The sequence below is a fragment of the Malania oleifera genome, chromosome 5, assembly GCF_029873635.1.
Source record: "Malania oleifera isolate guangnan ecotype guangnan chromosome 5, ASM2987363v1, whole genome shotgun sequence".
NCBI classification, from domain to species: Eukaryota; Viridiplantae; Streptophyta; class Magnoliopsida; order Santalales; family Ximeniaceae; genus Malania; species Malania oleifera.
This window is the reverse complement of record NC_080421.1, coordinates 82,724,001-82,750,214: the sequence shown is the minus strand read 5'-3', so window position 1 is coordinate 82,750,214 and position 26,214 is coordinate 82,724,001. Positions and strand designations below refer to the sequence as shown.

General features: G+C 36.8%; 1 protein-coding gene across 4 annotated transcripts; it reads right to left on the bottom strand.

Annotated features, from left to right (window-relative positions):
* Positions 1–1,660: 1,660 nt before the first annotated feature.
* LOC131155357 (CST complex subunit STN1) lies at positions 1,661–12,756 on the bottom strand. 4 transcript variants are annotated; one of them, XR_009136789.1, is made up of 4 exons: positions 12,455–12,756; positions 5,699–6,335; positions 5,242–5,344; positions 1,661–2,025 (listed from the first exon to the last, which is right to left on the bottom strand). XR_009136789.1 is itself a non-coding variant. In XM_058108428.1 (2 exons), exon 2 carries the CDS (start codon positions 6,237–6,239, stop codon positions 5,718–5,720), a length of 522 nt encoding a protein of 173 aa, XP_057964411.1. In that variant the 5' UTR covers positions 6,240–6,335; positions 12,455–12,756; the 3' UTR covers positions 5,624–5,717. The 4 variants fall into 4 exon arrangements, 1 of the variants encoding a protein (XP_057964411.1); XR_009136788.1 differs by lacking the exon at positions 1,661–2,025 and adding an exon at positions 4,313–4,590; XM_058108428.1 differs by lacking the exons at positions 1,661–2,025; positions 5,242–5,344 and having other exon boundaries at positions 5,624–6,335.
* Positions 12,757–26,214: the final 13,458 nt, after the last annotated feature.

Here is a 26,214-nt window from a genome sequence, read left to right as displayed (position 1 = left end):
ACTTACCCCAATTTTGGGATGGTGCCCAAACTTCTCGATCAAACCAAAATTTTGTTCTAGGTAAGTTGTAGAGAATCTCCCCATGATCAATGTAGTCGCTTGAGATTGTCGAAACGGGGAGAAACGGAGCCGCAATCCGAGAGAGAAGGCAGAGCAGTCGTTTCCTAAAGAGAGAAACAGGAAAGGGGCGAAATTTTTTGCTGGAAATGTGGTTTTTGCATATTTATAGGTGGTTGGCAGCGTGGCCTCATTGACGAGACACGTGACCTCGTCAACGAATCGAAAAAGGAAGTTCGTCGACGAAGGTGAAGAGCTTGTGGACAAACCAATAGGTCTGAAGTACCCCCTCTCGGTATCTCTTCGGCGACAAGACATTGAGACTTGTCGACGAACATATAAGGGAGTTCATCGACGAAGCCAGGGCGTTTGTTGACGAACCCTGCTTTGCTCTTTTAAAATTTTTCTTTCTCTCTATTATTTAATTATTATAATTTCTAGGTCCCTACAGTGTGGCTGGCCTTATGTGTTTGGTTTCTATGTATTTTTATTTTTGGATAATTAATTAATTTACTTAACGTTAATTGGACTAGAGAAGGTTTATTTTTGGGTCATCGAATTTTACTTACAAATGTGAATCCATGATCTTGACACACCACCTTGGTTTCATTTCAAGGAACCACAAAATAGAATAGAAACCCCTGAGATGTGATGGTGCATGTCACATTAGACCCACAAAACCTTACTGAATAAACATTACGCATAAACAGACATGAGAAAACAAAAAGAGAAAGGAATGATTATGAAGATCTTCACTGATTTTGAGCTGTGAATTAATCTCCAAACTAGCCTTATTAGTCCAAGCAATTCAGAAACAATAGATGGAGTCACGAGGCAGTCAAAGGATGATCTTTGATTTGTACTTCGAGCAAAGTATATCTTGTCATGGAGGGAATTTGATTTTTCTGTGTGGTGTCTTTTGCTTTTCAGCTTTAAAACTCCCTCACCCTTGAGCCAACCCTCTCTCTCTTTTCTCCTCCACACTCTTCACAACCGTTCCAATGTTTTTGCTCAGGACTTTTAAATCTTTTGGAAATGGGTTTTCTGTTCTTGTCATTTTCTTTTACCATCTGCCATGAGAAAAAATGCATTTCCAATGCACCTCTGATTCTTTGTGTACTTGGTGAAGTAGCCTGTGATGCAGTCTCGCTCAGCCCTCTGTCTTTATTTTCTGCAACATGTATTTGCCTCTGTACTGCTGTACATAGACCCTGGGTAATTTTGTAGATAATCCACAGCACCCCGGATGTAATACAAACAGCATGAGCGAAAGATCGCCGTTGGGTCGGTGGGCGAATGGACCACATCCAACGGTCGACATTAACCATCAGTCGAGCTTAATTAGCACAGGAGATCTCAGCCAGCAGTGATTGACACAAACGGAAGGCACGTACCCATTTTAAGCCAAATTGCGCACGATGATTTTGCCCACAGGTCCTATTTTCTCCTATGATCAGTTAGCCCTCGTGTTTTTCTTACTTCAATTCACCCCATTTGCAGTCCAAAGAAAACCTTTTCCCTTACTATTATTATCTCTAGCCTTCAATGCGCGCGCGGACACATACAGAAGGCCCAAGATGAAGCCATGTGAGACAACTTTTCTCTTGTCAATAACTGGTGGTTCGTGGGCAGGAAAGGAGTAACAATAATATCACATGGTTTTTGTACAACACAATATAAATGTATCACAGGGCTGAAAAAGAAGAGAACTGACTCGTTCAATTTGATGTGAAGCTTTTCACCGTGGGTGGAAAATGAGAGGGAGATTTATTTGTTTATTTTTTCGCATTTCATCTCATTGACCTGGGGACAGAGATCTTGTCACTGTCTTCTTCCCTTCCCTTTCATTTTTCTGAGCCTTCATTGCCTGCATGTTGCCCATCAAATCACGAGTCCTCCTTTGTTTCGTTATCTTTATCTTCCCTCCACCCATAAGGACTCCCTTTCACCAGGCCATTTTGATGTACTCTATAAACCAATCAATGTATCAACGTCTACCTCATGTTACCTATTTATTAAAAGCACAAAACATTTACTGAATACGAAAAACAAACAACAACAATAAGAACGGTAATGTATATTCATCTTCATCTCTTAAAGTTTTAGAGATAGGTGCATGTTGATTGTTACAACTGAACAATCATACCAATTTCTCCGAACATCTAGATATGCTAACACCATGTTTGGAGAGGCTTTAGATTTGAATAAGATGTTATAAAATTGTATTGAAATTTATTCAAATCTACTTAAAATTCAAATTCAACTTCCAAAATTCATGCTCCGAACACAGCTAAGTAGTGACATGTGTAAACTCCCTTTGATTGTTGGATGTCTTCACATTATTAAATTCATAGGAAAGAGAAAACAGCCCTAACACGCAACAAAAAACTGTACCAAAAAAAAAAATCTCACATACTATTCTTTGATGTGTTTTAGTGAGGATGCTAATATCACAAGATGACAAGGATATTATACGGCAAGAGTATGTCAATTAATTAGTTTTTAAAATAAATATTTAGGTAATTTAATATCAAAATTTCTTGTTTATCTGTAAACTATTGTGAGGAAGTAAATTCATGGAGAATTACCCGGATTACAACGAACGTTGTACAAATAAATTTGTATACGCCAGCATTCAAATTTCATAATTTGACACAACACATCCATAAAAACAGCATCGGATCAAGGATAAGGATATGACATAATAGGAGTGTGTCGATATATTAGTTAAAAGAATAGATATTTAGTTATATTTAGTCTTAATTTTTTCCTATTTTATTGCAAACCATTGTAATGCTGTAAAGAATTTACAAAGAATTATAAGTATTGCAAATGAATATTCTATAATAAATTTTTTCTACATTGATTGCCATAAATTCAAGTTTCATAATTTGACATTAAGCATCCATAAAAGTTCGGTGGAATTTATAACATAATCATAAAAGTATCATTAATAATGTAACAAGAACCTAGAAACAACTAGCAATAAGGTAAATGAAAAATATTAGTCCGTGAACAAATAGTAATCTAGCAAAAAAATATTAAAAGAAAAAATAGACATGATGGACCGCGTAGGAGGCATCAAGCCCATGTCAGAAACCTCCCAATTTGTTAAAAGAAATGTTAGTACCATGTCGAAAAGTTAAATTGATCAATTTAAATTTTAATATAGTTAAAATGGGTATCGATATTTAATTTAATAAAATTTAATATTTTAAAAAACACATAAGGAAAAATTTAGTTCCTTCCCATCTTCTTTTCATTTCATTTTCTTAGCCAAAAATCTTATCCCAAATGGAGCCTATAGTTTTGGAATTTAATAACTTACCAAGATTAAAAAAAAAAGTAGTATCATCATAAAGCAAATGATAATACAATTTTTTTTTTTATTAATTCTTAAGATAGAATAGAAAAAATTATTATTCACAAAGTCTATTCGTATCCCGCATACCTCATTTCACATTGATAGCATAATATGAACTCTTATATGCTTTTGCACATTACTATACTTTTATTCAATTTTTATTCCATTCCACAAGGCAAATGCAACTCTGGTTGCATTTGATTGCACAATGGAATAGAGACGGAAGAAGAATAAATAAGGCAAGGAAAACCACGAGATTTGGGTATGTCCCGCTCCGCTCTCATCACCATTCAATTTCCATTTCCATTCCAACGTGCATCCAAACATGGCTCCACTCTCCCATGATTACCCAAAAAAAAAAAGATGCCATTCAACAAAATTAGATCAGTATCATTATAGTCCCAATGTTGTTAGATTTATGTAGTTCAAATGGGACAGCTTATAATGATATCTACGTTGTGCAGAGTAGCTAACATTTCAAAAAATGATTTTTAAGCAAATTCATGTACACTCATCCACGAAAAGGTGAAGAATGAAATCAATCATCCGTTGCAGAGTGTGCAATATATATAATGGGCCATCACTATTCATGATTGTTTAACCATTGACATAACATACACAAGAACTGCAATGCTGTATGTGAACCTAGTTGCTCACAAAACAATAAGTGAAGCCATGAACCAAACAGAGCATTTGAATAAACTCGCTTCTCCATTTCTTAGAGAAGTTACCGGTAAATATGTCACTGATCTAGAACTAAATCCAACTCAAGCAATAGAATTTCAACCTGAAATATGTTCAGAGAACATTTTATGTTAGATAAATTTTAGCATATGTTCTCAAGTTTCAATTTATTCGCCGGTACCAAAAGCTCAGTACACAGGTCAGCTCATAAAAACTTTAGAGTTCTTTGATATGTCGTGCAATGTAGGCGCAGAAAATAAATCTCACTCAGCTCCACTATTCACATGCACCAAACAAAACAAACATCTCTCTACCCACTGTTGAGCACAAGTTGCTAAATTTTGCACTAGGTTGCCACAGCTTTCATCATATATCACTATTCAAGCTTGTTGAATGCAGTGGTTGAGCTTCACATTAGCAGCAAAAGGGAATTCAGTTCTGTTGGTGAAGTACAAGCCCCTAGCTTCCCCACCCACATCAACTTCCTGTGAAATGGTGCGTTTTGCAGTTATTTCCACCATTCAATTTTATATTAGTCAACTTTACTTTTGACAAGCTAAACCTTGTATTCAATATGCCTACAGTCAAAATCTGTGACATCCTCAAAGGTGCTCCCATTCACCATTAAAATTTTATATTTGAACAAAAAACTCGAGAGGAATTTGCCTTTTCTTATTTTGTTAACTATTCTCATTGGCAATTTACATTTGTTTGTAAGGTATTAGCGCACAACAAGAACCTTGTTCATCAAATGAAGAAAACTTCCTTTTCTCTAAGTGATACTTCCCCCTCTTTTTAATGTTGAGGGATGAGAGCAATAGTAGGATGCAAAATGCAGATCTCATAGTTTGAAATGCTGATATCTTAATCATGAGGATAATTATATTGTATCAGTATTCGGTCAAATTAACTTCTAGAAATGGTAAGGACACCCTGAAATTGCAAGCTTGAAGGTTGCTACTCCTAAAAGGTGGCAAGGTCATCAAACCTTCTCTAATACTCCTAGCTTTTTTGTATTTTCAGACAGAGAGATTACAATTGCTAGATGGCAGTTGACACATCATTTTCCGATGAATAAATAAAACACTGTTATTGCACAAAACAATTCCAAAAAAATTTGTTATATATTTATCTACCTGTTCCACCCAGAGTGGCTTGTTCATCCTTCACCAAGAGCCAACCAACAGACCAGAATTCTCAATAGCACATCCAGTTCCCGAGTCCATCAAGTGCAACATGCTAAAAACAGAGAGTATAGACCTAATTCATCATTATTACGGAACAAATTCAACGAATATCAACCTTAACTAAAATTAGGATGTCCCATAATAATCAATATGCCATATTTTGAGGCTATCCTTTTGCATTAGAATCAAAGACGAAAACATGTAGAATAAAATTAACTGATATTTGTGTGTGTGTGCGTGTGCGTGTGTGTAGGATTAAACATCAACAAAAGTTCTTGCATTGGATAGCTCAAAGCTAAGTAAGATATGGTCTGAACATACACATTATCTGGTCAGAATTTGAAAACAAGTTTCTTGTTCTTGATATTATGTAGCGACCAAAAGAAGTGTTTCAGAAAATGCTTACCATATGGTATTGAAAACTATCACAATCTTTGTCCTTTACCAGTGGGCCTAACGTCATAACACTTATGTGCCAATTTGATACAATCCAACCAATGCAAGATTTCTATATTCGGGTCTTTTTCAACAACAACATCTGAAACAGTAATCTGCAATGCACCTCGAAAGGCAGTGATCCTGCCACGGACCCTCACAACACCACCAAGGTGTATCTGCGCGGAAAAATGGGCTGCGATTTCGGCAATTAGTCGAACATCTGGTGGGTTGCGCCGTGAGAAATATGGAGACTTAAGCTGGTTGAGCCAGAGAACGCAGGGGATGCAGCCGGTGCCATCGTCGATGGTGAATTTGAGGAATTTATCAGGTTTTAGCTCTCGGCTGGCAACAGTGCCAACAGCCTCCACTCGGGATATGGCACGACCCTTGCGAGAGAAGGAAGTTGGGTCTGAAGACGAAGACGTAGATGAAGATGGAGAGGGATGTGGGGTGAGGGAGAGGAGATCGAATGCTAGGAGCTTTACATGAATGTTGTAGAGTGAATCCATTTGAGCGCTTTGTTCTTCTTCTTGTTTCTTCTTTTTTCACAAGCTATATTCCACTCTCTCTTCTTCGTCAGTCTTTACCACCAGAGCTTGCTTTGCCTAAAACGTATAAATAAAATGAACTGAATTCCTCAATCTTCATATGGTAAATTTTACATAAACTAGGTAACGGAGCACACGATTTCACATGCCCATATTACTTTTAGTAAAATTAATTATCACATCTCAAAACATATATTTTAATAACAACATGAATAAGATATTTACATCTCAAACCATAGAAAACATTAAGCATCTCGGTGAAGGTAACAACGTCATTAATTCCAAAAATTGCATTAATTAGATGGGAAAACAGTCTACCATTGCATTTGACCATGTGCACACAAGGGTGTGTATCAAAACATTAGTGTGAAAGAAGTTATAGGAAACAAATAGACAAGACAATCATGTCATATCAAGGTATACAAGAAACACATACTGCTTCATTTTCAATAAGACAATTAGATAGATATTAGCAACTAGCCAAAAGTATAAATTTTGGCACATTACCTTTTCCTCCTACACCTCATTTTGACTTTGTAAAAATAATATTTTTGGAAACTCTCTAGCATAGTTGTCAAATCGAGATTTGAATCATAAATCAAAAGGAATTGAGAAAAAAATGTGGGGGTTCGTCTTCCTCGTATAGTCGGATGGTGTAAACCTGAGATATATTGGGTTAAGTTGAATGTGGATGGAAGCTGTAGAGGTAACCCAAGTAATTGTGGTGGTGGAGGCATGATAAGAGATGAAAGATGTTTATTTAAAGCAGTTTTTTCCTCATTACTGGGTTATGGAACCAATAATATGACTAAATTGAAAGCGATTATTATAGGGATTAAATTGTGCAAAGATCTCGAATTTGATCAAGTGGACATTGCATGTAACTTTGCTTTGTTGGTTCAGTGGATAAATTATGGGAAGTATTCGGCTTGGAATTTATGGGAATTGTGGGAAGAGCTTGTGCTAGCATTGAGAGACATACAGTATAAAGTGAAACATGCTTACAGGGAGACAAATAAAAGTGTGGATTTCTTTGCCAAGTAGGGTGAATCTGGTATATCTCGATCATATAGTTGTCAAAATGATCTTCCACAGCAAGTCAAGAGAATGATTTGATTGGATTTTTTGGGATTTCCTTCCTTGCGCTCGTGATGCTTTGTACTATTTTCCAGAGTTTTGTTTGTTTGCCACTTATAGTTGTTTAGTTCTTATTTATTTGTTTGATTGCTAGTTATTGGTTTATTGGTTTTGTATAAATTGATTAAGTTTGTAACGACCCGAATTTAGAATGGTATTTAAATAATAAAGAGATGGAAATGGAGACCGGAAACAGAAGGAGGCCATCGACTTCGTCGATGACATTGAACTTTGGGAGGAAAAACAGAAAAAGGGGATCAGCAGGACTTCGTCGATGAATACAGGGGATTCGTCGACGAAAGCTTAAGAGAATTTGTCGATGAACACAGGGCTCGTCGACGATAAAATACCAAGAAGGGTTCTGAGGCAGCCTGAATTTCGTCGACGAATACAGGGTCTTGTTGAAGAATGACGTGGCTCGTCGACGAAATCCCCTGTTCTATAAATATGGAAATCCGAATTTTAAGCTTCTTTAAGAAGCTAACTCTCTCCTCTCTCTCTCTCTCCCCCCTTCGGTTCTCCCTCTTTCTTTCGTCAATTTTGGGTCAGATCTTCGCCAAATCGACAATCTGAAGTCACCACAACGCTCGTGGGGAAGTTCTCTCCAAATCTGCTGGAGCGGATCATTGATGAAAGTTAGTTGGAAATCATTCCAGAGTTGAGGCAATGTTTTTTAAGTAAAATTTGACTTTGTGGCAGTTATAGAAAATATTGTACCTACGAAAATACTGAACTTTAATATTGGGGATTTTCATTTTCAGGGTGTTGAGTCGGGAACCCTGCGAGTGCGGAGAAGATTTTCTTATGGGCTTTTCAGGAATTAGGTAAGGGGATAAATTAAACTAGTTTTTTTTTAGAAAATGTATGTATATATATATATATATATTTAACATTTGATTTGTGGAAAATGTATATATATATATATATATATATATATATTTATATATATGTTTTATATTTGCAAAATACAACGAAAATGATCATATGATTGAATATGTGAAAATCCGTTTGTGTGGCATGAGTATAAAACTGTTGTGAAATACTGTTTTCTGGGAATGTAGATGATGTGGATTTTTATGATAAAAAATCGGCGTACGGGCCAACCTACGTGATTTTCCAGCATACGGGTTGTACTATGTGATTTGCCGGCGTACGGGCCGAGTTATGTGATTTGCCAGCGTACGGACTATACTATGTTATTTACCGGTGTACGGGCCGGGCTATGATAAAATGTGTAATGCCGGCGTACGGGCCGAGCTTTGTGATTTGCCAGCGTACGGGCTGTGCTATGTGATTTGCCGGCGTACGGGCTGGGCTATGATAAAATATATAATATTGACGTACGGGCCGATGATTTTTATGATACACGTATATATGCAAAATGATGTGATTGATGTGAGAATAAATGATATGAGATATCTATGTATCATCGTTTTAGTATATGTATATGATATCAGAACCTGGTTGGCTTGGTCTAGGCTAGCACTTGCACGGTATCGTTGCTATGTGTCCATAGTCTTCGTGATCATGATATTTGTGTTAACACCGCTGTACGGAGTGATGTGAGATTGGATAGTCGATGTGGTTATTAAAGAAGTGTGCTGTTATTGCCTCTGGTGTACAGACCAGGTCTGGCAGACCTATCGAACTTACAGACTGGACTATTGACCTGACAGTGGTCGGCCAACATTGTCAGGTCCCACCTTCAGGCCACACAACCTAGTCATGTGGGAGTAATACATGACAACAGCTAACTAACCTACCAGAGATGTTTTTATGTTATTGTTATTATATGAGATGAAATATGATTATGAAAATGCAATATGTTCTGCCATGTTTTGATGATATATGTATGTTTTCCCAGATTTGATAAACAATTACTAAATATGTTATGTATGATATATGTAGAACACGGAATACTCATGTTGCCACACATTGGTATTAGTTTATTTCCCTTACTGAGAGGTGTCTTACCCCTTAATCTTATAAACTTTTCAGGAACCCCTGATAGGAGAGCGGGAAAAGCCCCGCTGACCTAGTACTAGATATCTGCCCTTTTTTGAAGGGTAAGTTTTTGGTAGGGATAGTTAGGTTTTGTGGGATTTGTCCTTAGATTTCATTTTTGGGATGTATATATAGAAGTACAGCGATTGTAGTAACTCTGGTATATTGTGATATATGAAATGATGAGATACATGAGATTGTATGTTTTCTACTGCTAGAGCTTCTGCTGTATGTTCTGATGTATTCCTGGTACCCACAGGTTCAGGTGGATTGTGACCTGCTGAGTTGGAATGTGAGATGTGTGGTATTTATTTTATGATGATATTATTATAAAAAATAAATGTGGAAAAATGAGCAGGTCGTCACAAAATTAGTTTTAGAGCCTTGGAGTTTGATTTTGTTGTCCCCAAGTCTTAAGGTTAGAATTACAGCATTCTTCCGCTATAAGTAAAGGGTAATCTAATAAAATTAAGAGGTGCCGCCCTCTTTTTTCAAAAAAAAAAAAATAAAGTCCAATCAAATCATAAGTATAAATTTTCAAATTTGATTCCAAATGACATGCATATATTGATATATGAACAACAAGCAAAATAGTAAAATATATTTAAATTTTGACAATAAAAATCATATTTCATGTGTATGCTTTCACTAAAGAATAAATAGTAAGGGAATGAGTCATGAAAATTAATTTTAAAAAATGCACTTTATGTTGTTTAAGGGAAGGAATCAAGAAAAATTAATAAAACCAAAAATTTTATTGTTTATCAACAATTAAAAAAAACATATTTCATGCATATTCTTTCTCTAGTAAAACAGAAAAAAAAAAATTCAATTAGAAAATGTTAATAATTGAACAAATTACTAAAAAAAAAAAAAAAAATTGAATCTTAAACAACACAACTAAACATGAGTCACAATTTAACTAAGTGTTCTGCCCCTTCTTCTCAGTAGTTGAATACTACATGAGTGAAGAATGGATTTTAGTGAAGGCAACGTAAGATTCTTGATTTGCTAGTAATATTCGAATCAATATGGTGGGAATTGATATGAATCATTTAAATTGAATCTGGGAATCGTAAGATTCTAAGAATTATGCTCTCTTGTGATATACAAAATGAGTTTTTTTAGTCAATAAAAGTCAAAGGTTTCTTAAAACAAAATACACATTTCACAAACATACTGCATCGAATAATTAAAATAAGAATAAACCATGATTTCTTGAGGAGTTCCATGATGTCAAAAAAAATTCAAGTAAATCTCACTGGCCAAAAAAGAAAAAAAAAACACGTCATGCGATACCATAAATTTAACCAAAAATATGATATATTTTGAGTTGCTAAAAAAAGAATGCATGGTTACTCTATGAGTGACCGACCTACTTCATTCTCATAGTACAAATTGGGTGGATAGTCCCAAATTCTAGAAAAAGAATACTCTACTCGCATTATACCAAAGTTTCAACATTTCCTTGATCTAAGAACTCTTGAAAATGATCATAAATTACCTATTCTAAATCCCTCCTTTGTATCTTCCCAAGCTCTTGCAGTACCCAAAAGCTTATGGGATTGTATACTAAAATTTACAATTGTAAACTATAATTAAAAAATTAGCAATCAAAGGTGTATGAAATTAGTTTCAAATATGAATAAGTACAAGACCCAAATCTCAAAGATAAATCAATAGTAGTACCCCACGTTTCTGAAGTTAAATGGCTTTGACCTTGATCGTCATCAATTAATCCCAATGTTAAAAACTTTTTAACTTTGATTGAAGTATTAAACAAAATCAATAGATGCAAAAGACAACAAATCAACAATACTCACATAAAATAGAAATATTTCCCTTGAAAATTAAAATATATATATATAATCTGTCAGGTACAGATGGAAAGGATAACTGAAATGTAACTTACCTTAGTTTACCTCAACCAAGTATCCCACATTAAAATGCAGACAAGATGGAAGCATGATGAAAAATAGCATAGGATTTGAAAATGATCCCGAGTCAAAATTTCGCAAGCTATTGTTGTTTTCTACAAGCTAGATTTAGGATATGCACAAAAAACTCCAGCACTGCCATGTGTTGGAGCTTGGACTTAACTGCTCCCCAAAAGTGGATAGCTAAAGGTAGCATCAGCTCTCATCAAACAAAAGAAGATAATTATGATGATAAAAAAAAGTGTGTTGAAATCATTGGTTGTGAGGATCTACAATGGGGATTATAGGGCAAAAAACCAACTTACCCTAAAGTATTACAAACTACGATAAGAATGAAAAAAAAAATAAAAATAAAAAATATATATATACATACACACACACAAGAATATATGAAAAATCCATAACAAGCCATCTTATTAAACACAAATCTACATATCCTAGATTTACATTGAAACAAACCAAAAAAAATAAAAAATGAAAAAAGGAAAAAATAAAAACAAATTATAATTTTAATAAATGAGCATATATGGATACGTTTCTAAACGTAGAAAGAGCTCACCTACACACAGCACTTCTGCTTACAAGTCCACACTTTCATACACTCAAATGCCATACACAAACTCTCTCACACATAAACTCAAATACTTACTGAGCATACATACAGTGCCTGCACTAAGTTTCAAACTCATGAGCCACCATCTCCATTAATCATATCCCCAAAGGCCCAAACATCATTGAATATCCAAGCTTCACAATAACATATTTTCAAAGAGAAAGCGATACAGAGAAGTGAACATTGTAGTTAAATAGAGGAGAACTGTGTACCGAAGCTCAGCTAAGACTCAACAACCTGCCATCATTGGTCGCCACTACATAATCCTTCATCTATGAAAAACTTACCAAAATCCTGATCTGACAAATCCTTAAGAAAACCCTTAAATGGAAAGCAAGCTGCAATGGACCCCTTTCCCAATCACTGTAATGACAATCTGTCATGAAGGGGCAGCTCGGATTGAATACCCAGAACAATTTAGGAACAACCCAGACAAAAAATAATAATAACACGATTTGTGAAATTAAGATTTGTGAAATCAATACCAGAAACAGCAGCGCCGGCTGCCACGGCCTGCGTGTACCTCTCCGGGAGCCAGCTTGTAGAGCCAATCAGACTACCATGGACAAGCCATGCCGAAAACGCTGGCAACAACGATGGTGACTTAGAAGCTAGATTACAGGCCGATGCTGTCCCCGATGTAGGCGGTGTCAAGGCCAGGGACGAGGAGAACGGCAAGAACGGAGTTGATACGGACAATATTGCCAGCGTTCATTCGGTTTGCTTCACCATATGAGAAAGACCAAATTCCAGCGTAACTAGGATTCAACTTAGGTAATCTCTCAAAGTCTTATCCATGGAGATCCATATGTTTAAATTGGATCTAATATAATTAGCTTGGTTCGGATATTCATGGTACATATGTAATGTATTCTAAAACCATTTTTGAAATATTAAAGAAGAAAATTTAACAAATAGCTTATAGACACTATTTTTCAAATTTCAAATCAATTCTTTTTAGAAATTAATGAGAAAAATAATAAATAGTTGTGGTTTTAAAATTTTAAGTTTGTTTGTTAGGATATTAATGAGAGAATAATAAGGAAGTGCAATTTAAAAAAAAAAATTAACTCATTCTTGGTGAAATATTAAAGAAAAAAAATTTATATATATATATATATATATATATATATCATATATTTCTTAATGGATAACCATTTATAACCCATTTATTCATTGAGTGGGTTTAGGTTTATGGTTACCCATTTATAAATTAATCAAACTCAACTCAACCCATTTAACCTTCACACTATGACCTTACCCAACAAGCTTACCTACCAACCTATTTTGCCATCATCTTATGACACTTCTAAAAATACACATGGCAAATAACTCAATTTCAAAACAATAATTTTAAATATTTACGGTATTTTGTGAGAGGAGTGATGTAATCCCAAGAGGGGGGTGAATTAAAATTTTTAAAACTTTTACAGAATAATCTACCCGATTCACCAAACAATATCCCAATCAAAATTTAAATACATATATGTAAAACAATCACAACAATATAATTTGAACATACACGTGCGGAAAGTAAAGAGAAAAGGAAGAGAGAAAATGACATAAAGATTTTTAACGACATTCGGCAAATCCCACCTACGTCCTCGCCTTGAGTCAATCACTCAAGGATTCCACTAAATCACTCCCTTAATCGAGCGGAGCAAACCGTTACACACTCCTTCAAATAGGATGGAGCCCTCCTCTCCAAGCAATACCCCGTGCTCGGTACGGTTCACAATCCAAACCGTATTCCCTCCCTACAGATGGAGACGCCTCTCTGAGCAATGTACCCTCGCTCAATATGGATTACACCATAAACCAGTCCTTCTAGGTGAAGCCACCTCTCCAAGTGACGTACCCTCACTTGGCCACGGTTCACAACCCGAACGATGAAGAGCTTGTTTTGAAACAAGGTTTTTCATACAATAAAATACTCCTCACAAGAGTTGATTTGGACAAATGAAAAACTAGATACACTCTCAAATGATTTTAAAAATGAAACTCAGTAGAGTTAGGGTTTTTCCTCTCCAAAATATTTTTCAAGTAAAAGTGAGAGTATGGAGAATGATTTCAAGATTGATCTTTGTGAAATCAAATATGAGAAGCTTTTCAAGCAAGCATATATGAAATGAATATATGATCAAAGCTCTCTTGAATAATCCCAAAAGATTTTCTCCCAAAAATATATTCAAAGATAAGAATAGGATAAACTAGGGTTTTCTTCCAAAATGATTGACCTTTGAGAAATAAAAAACTAGAAGCCTTCAAGCTATATATATATATATATATTGATCTTTGTGAAATCAAATATGAGAGGCTTTTCAAGCAAGCATATATGAAATGAATATATGATCAAAGCTCTCTTGAATAATCCCAAAAGATTTTCTCCCAAAAATATATTCAAAGATAAGAATAGGATAAACTAGGGCTTTCTTCCAAAATGATTGACCTTTGAGAAATAAAAAACCAGAAGGTTCAAGCGATATATATATATATATATATATATATATATATATATATGAGTTTAGATATATGCTCTAACCTTTTGAATAACTCAAAATATTTTCTCCAAAAATATTTTCAATAGAAAGTAGGAAAAAAATGAATTTGATCTTTGAAATGAGTATAAAATGTAAGAGAGAATCAAAGAATAATCAATAATGTAACGACCTGCCTCATTTTACCATATATATATATATATATATATATATATATTTTCCTTTCCATAATAACATCCAATATAATAATCTTGACAAATCGTAACCAGTCTCGACCCATGGATACTAGGGATATATCGGAAATACAACGCAGATACCTAAATAGTAGCAAACGTAAAATCATATACATATCAAATTGTTCAACCAACACAATACTAGAGTTTTACTATACTGTCATATACATACACATATCCCAAAACATCCAAAAGTGGCCTAGGGTCACCTCCCAAAAATCTATCAAACTCTAACAAAAAGACTTACCCTTCAGATAGGGTAAAACAGCTGAACTCTAACGCTGTGGAACTTTATCCGCTCTTCTATCTGGGGCTTTTGAAATGTATATATAGCTGGGGTGAGACACCTCTCAGTAAGGGAAATAAACTAATATCAGTGTGTGGAAACATGAGTAATTCCGTGATATACATATAACAGTATAAAAATCATACTTAGTAAATCTACCCGTATCATATTTGTGGAAAACATATCTTATCATATCATGGTATAACATATTGAATTTCTACACATATAAATCATCTAATATAACTATACATAAAAACACTCTAGATGGATAGTTAGTTGGTGTCATGTCTTATCCCCACATGACTAGGTTGTGCGGTCTGAAGGCGAGACCTAGTAATGGCTAGCCGACCACACTAGATCAAATATAAGTCTGTAAGTATAATGGGTCTACCCCTCCTGGTCCGGACACTAGAGGGACACCTGTGCTACAATAAACCACATCGACTGCCGATCTCCCACTGCCCCGTACGGCAAGCGATAGCACTAACATAAACATGATCGTGATCATATAGTTACGGTATCATGCTTCGTGAAAGCCTAAACCAAGCCAACTAGGTTCTGATAACATATAATATATTTCCAAATAATGATACTGACTATTTCATAATAATAACTATCAAGTTAATATCTTCATATAAGTTTGCATAACATATCATAGAACCATCGGCCCTTACGCCGCTATTTCATATAAAATCCTCGGTTCGTATCCCGACATGTCATATAAAAATCTCGGCCCATACACAAAAATATCATATAAAAATCTCGGCCCGTACGCTGACATATCATATAAAATCTTCGGCCCGTACACCGATATATCATATAAAATCCTCGATTTGAAAAATCCCTATATCATTTTAACATTTTCCTAGAAGCAGTAAAAACAAACTTATTTTGTAAAATAATAAATACATTTTCATGAAATCTTGACTTAATTTATCCCCTTACCTAACTTCTGGAAAGTCTCTAAAATAACCGGTCCTGCACTCGCAGGGTTCCTTATTGAACATCCAGTAAACAACATCGTCCCAAACAAAACTTTGGTATTTCTTCGAGTACTACATATTCTATAAATGTACGAAAGACAAATACTAAATAAAAAGCTTTACCTTGAACTTGGAATGGAGTCCAAGTTAGCCCCACCAATGATCCACTCCAGACGACTTGAAGAGAACTTCCCCAGGAGTGTCGTGGCAGCTTCGGATCATCGATCCAGCAAAGAATGGACCCAGAATCTTAGAGAGAAGGGAGAGGGGATGAACATGAGAGAGAGAGAGAGAGAAAGAGAGAGAGAGAGAGAGAAGGGAAATTTCGCGTGAAAATTTTGAGTTGAAAATCGGGTTTGAGCTATTTATACACCTGCACCCGTTGACGAGCCATGTCACTTCATCAACGAGGCCACGAAGGAAGTTCGTCGATGAACACCTATTCTTTGTCGATAGAATTCAGAACTGAAAATAGTCTCTCGGTATCTTCTTACCGATGAGACACGTGTCCCCGTCGACGATTCCAATAAGCCACTTTGTCGACAAACGCTACTATGACTGTAGTAACCCGGAAAATAATGGAATTTAAACAAAGAGGGAGAGAAAATAGAAACTGAAACAGAAGGAGGTCATAGACTTAGTTGACGAATGCTCTGCATTCGTCAATGACATTGCATTTGGAGAATAAAAATAATTTCAGGAAATTGCCCAGCTTCGTTGACGGACACAGGGTCTCATCGACAAAGGTCTTCAGAATTTCGTCGATGAACACAAGGCTTCGTCGACGAGAAAATACCGAGAGAGGTTTCTGACTGCTCTGAATTTTGTCGACGAACACAGGGCTTCGTCAATGAATTTTATGAAAGACTCGTCGACAAGATGCCGTGTCTTGTCGACGAATCTGGCAGTATAAAAGGAGGGAAACCGGGATATTTTGTCATTTTCACCGCACCTCTCTCTCTCTCTCTACATCCCCCTCTCCATTCTCTCTTCAATTCCAGCCTCACCAGTCGCCGGATCGACGATCCGAAGCTACCACGACACTTTTGGCGGAGTTCTCTGCACATCTGTCGGAGCGGATCGTCGGGAAAATAGAGTTGGATTTCATCCCAAATTCAGGGTAAGACCTTTTAGCTAGTTTTTGGCTTTTTGGCAATTATAGGAAATGATATAGATGAAAAAATACTGATATTTTGTTCTGGCATATGTTGGTTTCAAGGTGTTTTATAGGAGACCCTGTGGGTGTTAGACTTGTATTCCCTAGGGGCTTTCTAGTAGTCAGGTAAGAAAAATATGCTATGCTAGACATTTCTTAAAATATGATACAGTTTATTTAATTACGAAAATTATGTATTTAGTATGGTGTGGCTTGTGAATAGGTATATGGTATGGGGATATGTTTTACGAATTTAGTTTCATGATTTTATGAATTTTAGTATTATGATTATGCAAATTTCAGTACCATGATTTTATAGATTTTAGTATCATGATTATACGGATCTCAGTACCATGATTACACGAATTTCAGTATTATGATCATGCAGCTTCAGTATTATGATTATTTAGTTCTCAGTATTACGTATGAATTACAGTTACAGTTTATGCAGCATCATGATTATTTCAGTACTTCAGAATCATGACAAATCAGATATATATATATATATAAAGAAATATATTATATAATATCAGACCCTATTGGACTTGCAGCTACAGAGCACGGTACCATTGCTACAGATACTATGTTACTTATTTAGTGCAACCACTTATTCAGATAATACGTGGTAAGGTCGACCACCTAGGCCCTTGAAGAGGTTAGGCTCCCCATCTAGATATGGGTTGAGGTGGGCAGGTCGACTGACGGAGTTCAGTGCTTTATTCCTGGTTGGCCAGCCAGGGTAAATCCAGCCTACAGACTGCACAACCTTGTCATGAGGGGGGAAAGTCATGACACACAAATAGCCACAGGGAACAGTTTCAGTTACTATTACATACGTTCGAATTTACAGTAACAGGGACTATACTTATGTACACTAAAAGTATTTGAATTATAACCATGATACTGTCATGTTAAGCAATAGGGAAAAATGGGTGGTGTATTCTATTATTTGTATTGTACTTTTGTACTCAGTTATTCATGTGTATATGAAAACAGATTTCATGATATATATATATATATATATATATATATATATAGTAGCTTATTTGCCACACACTAGCAATAACATATTTCTCCTTACTAAGCATTGACTCATCCTAGTGTTGATATATTTTTCAGGTGATATAGGTAGGCGGGCTGACCAGGCTCGCAAATAGAGGGGTTTCAGTAGTGCCCTGCCAGATAGTGGGTATGTTTTTGGGAATGTTTTTGTACATCCTAGTATAGTTGAGGGAATTTTTGGGGAAACAGATATATGTGTATATTTTGGGAAAACATGTCTAAACTCTGGTATTGTATGTAATAATTTATGGATATGTTTGTATGATTTTCGCTTCTTGCTGCTTAGGTTTATGAATGGATTTTTCCTCAGTATGGTATCAGAGCGTGTAGAATATTATAATGTGGAAAAAAAAACCATTTAATTAATCAGGTCGTTACAATGATCCCCTTTACAATTTCCTTTCCCTTATTCTTTTATTATTTAAATATGATAATTTTTTGGGTCTCTGCATTCTCCCCTCTTTATAAAAATTTCGTCCTCGAAATTTACTATCCATACGATTCACCATCCCCTAAAGGCAAACAGTCTACTTATTTTTTACTTACCCTCACTTATGGCGGAGGAATACTATGGTTACATTCAAGGTTATAGGAGATTACATATATATAAAATAAAATTTTCCCAAAACCAAAATACTACTTACTAACCAAACTATTACATATACTGACTAACTTGCAAAAGAAACATTACATAATTACCTCAACTTTTTTTATTACAACTGAGCTCCACTAAATAGCTATAGATATTTCTTTCTTATCTATTCCTTGAGCTCCCAAGATGCTTATTCTATTGTGTGATTTCTCCATAGGACTTTCACTAAATGAATCTTCTTATTACGTAATTCTTGCTCTTTCCTATCCAGAATCTGTACTGCTACCTTCTCATAAACTAGTGAATCACTGAACTTTAATTTACCATAACTAATCACATGAGAAAGGTCTAGGACGTATTTCCTCAACATGGAAACATAGAATGCGTCGTGTGTCTTGGACAACACATGTGGTAAAGTTAGCCTGTAGGCAATCGGCCCCACTTTCTCTAGAATCTCGAATGGGCCAATGAACCTAAGGCTAAGCTTACCTTTCTTCCCAAATCTCATAACACCTTTTGACGGAGTTATTTTCAAAAACACATCAGCGCCAATATCAAACTCCAATTTCCTGCGGTGGTTATCGACATAACTCTTTTGTCGGCTCTGAGCTGTATTGATTCTATCTTTGATGAGTTGAATCTTATCATACGCTTGCTGTATTAACTCTGGTCCGACAACTCGTCGCTCATCCATCTCATCCCAATATAAAGGAGAACGACATCTCCTACCATAGAGCGCCTCAAACGGTTTCAAGCCAATGTTGGCATGATAACTGTTATTGTATGCAAATTCTACTAGCGGTATAAACTGACTCCAACTACACCCAAATTCTTGCACACATGCTCGAAGCATATCTTCTAATATCTGAATCGTCATCTCAGTTTGCCCGTCTGACTGAGGATGGATTGTCGTGCTAAAAGATAACTGAGACCCTAGAGCTTCCTGCAAGCTTCTCCAAAATCGTGCGTAAATCGTGGGTCTCGGTCTGACACTATAGACACAAGCACACCGTGAGAATGGACTATCTCCTGAATATAAATCTTTGCCAGTCTGTTAATGGAGTAGCTGATCTTGATGGAAAGGAAATGGGTGGTCTTAGTCAAATGATCTATAATCACCCAGACTGCATTCTAGTCATGCAATGCCGACGACTGCCCTAAAACAAAATCCATAGATATGTGATCCCATTTCCACTCTAGGATAAAAAGTAGCTGTAATTGGCCTGCTGGCCTTTGGTGCATAGCCTTTACCTGCTAGCATCTCAAACATTGTGCTACATATTCGGCAATCTCTTTCTTCATACCACTCCACCAATAAGACTCTCACAGATCCCTATACATTTTCGTACTATCGGGATGAACTGTGTATAAAGATCTGTAAGCCTCTTCTAAGATGGTCTTTCTAATATCTGCATTAACAAGAATACACAATCAAGAACGAAACCGCAGATCCCCGTCATCTGTAATACAAAATTCCTTTCCCAGGCCACTTTGTACTCTGACCATTACCTCTGCTAATTCTGGATCATCTTTTTGAGCAGCTTTAATCCTTTCCTGTAGAGTAGGCTGCACCACTAAACTGACAATACATACTTGAGGACCACTCTCAACTAACTCTATGTTGAGTCTCTCTATATCCATCATGATTGGATACTGAATCTCCATAACTGCCAGTGTTGGTCCCACAGACTTCCTTCTCAGCGCATTAGTTACCACGTTTGCTTTCCCTGGGTGGTAACTGATAGTAGAATCAGAATCTTTAATAAGCTTCAACCACCTTCTCTGCCTCATATTCAGTTCCTTCTGAGTGAAAAAGTACTTTAAACTCTTATGGTCGGAGAAGATTTCGCATCGCTTGCCATACAAATAATCCCTCCAAATCTTCAATGCATGTACTACTGTAGCCAATTCAAGATCATGGGTAGGGTAGTTCTTTTCACACTCTTTCAACTAACTAGAAGCATATGCTACCACCCTACCATACTGCATCAATACACAGCCAAGTCCCTTTAAGGACGCATCACTATAGATAACACAACCCTCACCTCCTGATGGGATGATCAATACTAGTGTCGTGACAAGACTTTGCTTCAATTCCTAGAAGCTCTGCTCACAGTTGTCGTCCCATTTAAACCTGATGTTCTTCCTAGTCAGTCGTGTTAAAGGCCCTGATAACACTGAGAATCCCTCAACAAAACGACGATAATACTCAGCCAGCCCCAAGAAACTCTTGATCTCCTGGGCGTTCCTCAGTCTAGCCCAATTCACTACCGCATCAATTTTACTAGGATCCACAGAAATTCCTTCCCCTAAGATGACATGCCCCAAAAACACAACCTTCTCGAGCCAAAATTCACATTTACTAAACTTGGCATATAACTTCTTTTCTCTGAGCATCTGTAAGACCCGCCTCAAATGCGTCTCATGCTCCTTATAGCTCCTCGAATATACCAGTACATCGTCAATAAAAATAACAACAAACTAGTCTAAATATTGGTGGAAGATTCTATTCATCAAATCCATGAATTTTGCAGGAGCATTTTTTAGACCAAACGGTATAACGAGGAATTCATAATGCCCATATCTGGTCCTGAAAGCTTTCTTCGATACATCTTCTGCCTTTACCTTTACTTGATAATAACCTGATCTGAGATCAATCTTAAAATACACCCGTGGAGCTGGTCAAATAAATCATCTATACATGGTAAAGGATACTTATTCTTGATTGTCACCTTATTAATTTCCCTATAATCTATACACATCCTTATGGACTCGTCTTTCTTCTTCACAAATAATACTGGAGCTCCCCACGGAGATACACTAGGTCGTACAAATCCCTTATCAAGCAAATCTTGCAACTGATTCTTTAATTCTGCCAACTCTGTTAGCGTCATTTAGTAAGGTGCTTTAGAAATCAGCGTTGTACCTGGAAACAGATCAATAGGAAAATCTACCTCACGATCAGGTGGCAAGCCAGGTAACTCATCTAGAAAAACATCTATAAACTCCTTTACTACTGGCGTACTAGTGAGCTTCAATTCATTCCTTGACATTTCCTTCAAAAAGCCCACAAATCCCTGACAACCACTCAGGAGCAGTCTCTTTGCCTGAATAGCTGAAGCTAACTGAGGCAGGGATTGCACTCACGACCCTATAAACCTGAATTCTGGTCTTCCTGGAGGTCTGAATATTACTTCTTTCAAATGATAGTCTATGCTGGCGTAAGTGGTTGTCAACCAGTCTATACCAAAAATTACATCGAACCTGTGCATGTATAAAACTATCAAATCAGATGGCAAAATTTTTCCCTGAATATCAACTAGACAACCTCGAAGCATTTTTCTACACCTTACTACAGACCCTATCGGTGTAGTGACTAACAGTTCAGAGTCTAACAACTGTGTTTCTGGCCTACATAATCTAATACACTCCATAGACACGAACAAATGTGTGGCTCCTAAATTAAACAATATAAAAACTTTAAATGAAAACGTGTTAATCATACCTGTCACTACATCGCCGGCTACCTCAGCATCCCCAAGCATCAAAGCATAGACCCTCGCTGGAGCTACATTACTATGCTGGCCACCGCGAGGCGCTTGATAGCCTCCTTGGTATGATCTAGGAGTGGGAACGATATCTAGTGGTGTAGGGCAAACTCATACCAGATGTCCTTGTCTACCGCAGCGATAGCAGATAGCTCTACCTACTTGACACTCTTTCTAATGTCTCTTCCCACAAATCTGATAGGCAGGAAAATTATGCACTTCCTGAACCTCAGGACCTCTAGTCTCTTGCATCTATCCTCTACCATAGTTTCCTCTCCTCCATTGACCCTGCCTAGGTCCCTACTGAAAGCCTGAAGGCACAAATCTCTTCTTCTGTCCCTGTTCCTCTGCATCCATACCCTCACTAGCCTCAGCCAAGGCTGTTTTGTCAACCAACTCAGCAAAGTTTTGTATTTTCAACACTACCACCTGCTTGTATATGCTCTATTCAATCCTCTTTCAAACTGTCTCGCCTTCTTTACCTCATCAGGAACAATGTATGGAGTGAAGCGAGATAGCTTTATAAACCGCGCCGCATACTATTGGACCGACTGCTATCCTTGCTTCAAATTTAGGAATTATTCCACTTTAACTTCCCTAACAGTGGCTGGAAAGTATCTATTAAAGAACAATTTTCTAAATCAGTCCCATGTCATAGCTATCGGCATCGTCCTTTGCTACTCTAGAAGTTTCACCACAATCCACCACCTCTCAGCCTCCCCTATCAGTTTATAGGTGGTGAAGAGAACCCTTTGCTCCTCTGTACACTGTAATACTGTAAGAACTTTCTCAATCTCCTGCATCCAATTCTCAACGGCTGCAGGATCAACTCCTCCTGAAAATGCTGGAGGATTCATCTTAGTAAACTTCTCTATCACATACCCATGGCCTGCAAATGGGCTTCCCTGCTCTCTAGAGCTCCTAGTGATCTTAGCCATAACTTGTTGAGCCACGCTATGTAGTATCGCATCAGAATCAGCCCTGCCTGCACTCGAAGGCCCTGCTCCATTACTACCACTCGCATGGGCACTACTCCTCCTAGGTCCATCCTGAAAAACAATAAACGTAATTTAGAGACCCTATCCTTATAATTTACAAGCCTAACATAGTTCCCTATCTTGACATCCTCATCTTATTTCTAGATCCAGTCTTACATTCTAGGAACACAACCCGACAATAGTTTACTATGGTTTTCCTGAAATTGTCACCCTAGGAAAAACACAGAAACCACCATGGAAGTCCTGTTTCTAGACTATAAAACAAAACCTTAAATCTTTTTCCTATACTCTAGTATCGTTTCCGTTGCACTCTAATGTCTACAGAACCTAGCAACCTAAGCTCTGATACCAAACTGTAACGACCTGCCTCATTTTACCATATATTTTTTTTCCTTTTCATAATAACATCCAATATAATAATCCTAACAAATTGTAACTAGCCTGGACCCGTAGGTACTGGGGATACATCTGAAATACAACACAGATACCTAAGTAGCAAGAAATGTAAAATCATATACATATCAAATAGCTCAACCAACACAATACTAAAGATTTACTACACTGTCATATACATACACATATCCCAAAACATTCAAAAGTGGCCTATGGTCACCTCCCAAAAATATGTCAAACTCTAGCGAAAAGACTTACCCTTCAAATAAGGTAAAACAATTGAACTCTAACGCTGCGGAGCTTTATCCGCCCTTCTATCCGAGGCTCCTGAAATGTTTATATAGCTGGGGTGAGACACCTTTCAGTAAGGGAAATAAACTAATATCAATGTGTGGAAACATGAGTAATTCTGTGATATACATATAACAGTATAAAAATCATACTTAGTAAATCTACCCGTATCATATATGTGGAAAACATATCTTATCATATCATGGTATAACATATTGAATTTATACACGTACAAATCATCTCATATAACCGTACATAAAAACACCCTAGATGGATAACTGGTTGATGTCATGTCTTACCCCCACATGACTGGGTTGTGCGGCCCGAAGGCAAGACCTAGTAATCGCTGGCCGACCACGTTAGATCAAATATAAGTCTGTAAGCACAATGGGTCTACCCATCCTGGTCTGGACACCAATGGAACGCCTGCACTACAATAAACCACATCGACTGCCAATCTCCCATTGCCCCGTAGGGCAAGCGGTAGCACTAACATAAACATGATCATGATCATATAGCTACGGTATCGTGCTTTGTGAAAGCCTAAACCAAGCCAACCAGGTTCTAATAATATATAATATATTTCCAAATAATGATACATGACTATTTCATAATAATAATTGTCAAGTTAATATCTTCATATAATTTTGCATAACATATCATAAAACCTTCGGCCCTTACGCCGATATTTCATATAAAATCCTCGGCCTGTACGCCAACATGTCATATAAAAATCTCGGCCTGTACGCCAACATATCATATAAAAATCTCAGCCCATACGCTAACATATCATATAAAATCCTCGGTTTGAAAAATCCATGTATCATTTTAACATTTTCTTGGAAGTAATAAAGACATACTTATTTTGTAAACATAATATTCCATCATCATAATTTTCCTTGGTAAATTTTACTCATGCCACAAAAAATAGGTAATAATCATATTTCTGATCAACAACATTATTTGCAACATAATTCTACAACATACATATTTATCTGAAATTAAATGCTGTAAAATAATAAATACATTTTCATGAAATCTTGACTTAGTTTATCCCCTTACCTGACTTCTGAAAAGCCCCTAAAATAACCAGTCTTGCACCCGCAGGGTTCCCCATTCAACACCCTGTAAACAATATTGCCCCGTAAAAAACTTTAGTATTTCTTTGAGTACTACCTATTCTATAACTGTAGGAAAGTCAAATACTAAATAAAAAGCCTTACCCTGAACTTGGGATGAAGTCCAAGTTAATCCTACCAACGATCCACTATAGCAGACTTGAAAAGAACTTCCCTAGGAGTGTCACGGAGGCTTTGGATTGTCGATCTGACAAAGAATGGACCCAGAATCTTTGAGAGAAGGGAGAGGGGACGAACATGAGAGAGAGAGAGAGAGAGAGAGAGAGAGAGAGAGAGGGAGGGATATTCCATGTGAAAATTCTGCGCTGAAAATCGAGTTTGAGCTATTTATATACCTGCACTCGTCGACGAGGCCATGAAGGAAGTTCATTGACGAACAACTATTCCTCATCGACGAAATTCAGAATTGAAAATAGCCTCTCCATATCTTCTCGTCGATGAGACACGTGTCCTCGTCGATGATCCCAATAAGCCACTTTTTCGTGTTCGTCGACAAGGACCTGCTGTGACCCCCTTTACAATTTCCTTTCCCTAATTCTTTTATTATTTAAATACCATAATTCTTTGGGCCTTTACAAATAAAGCTTTCAATATATTTCTCTAACCTTTTCAAAGAGGTTTGGCTAAGTATTTATAGGTAAATTTGAAATATGGTCATTATGTGAACGTTAGATATTATAATAATATTTTATTTCAAATTTTTCTGATCGTTGGAGGCTTAGATTAGCCTGAACCTGAGAGGTCCAATCGATAGGCCCAAGGTCCAGTTGACTGACCAAAGGCAATTTTCCTTTTTCGTGAGCTTTGGTCTGTCAGGCATATGATCTGGTCTGCCAGATCATCCTTCATATAAAGGCCGGTCGACTGGGCCTAAGAGGCCGATCGACTGTGCCCTTGGAAATATGCCCAAGTCATCAGTCCAGTCGATCGAGATGAACCATCAAGTTTGTCGGGCCTTTATAAAAATGCTCATTTGTTCTAGTCGATTGGTCGGGCCTAAGTGCTGGTCTGCTAGGCCCTTATAAAATTGCCTATTTACACTATCCGATCAACTGGGCTTTAACAA

Coding starts and splice junctions, on each gene's coding strand:
- LOC131155357 (XM_058108428.1), bottom strand. CDS start 6,239: ATGGATTCACTCTACAACATTCATGTAAAGCTCCTAGCATTCGATCTC.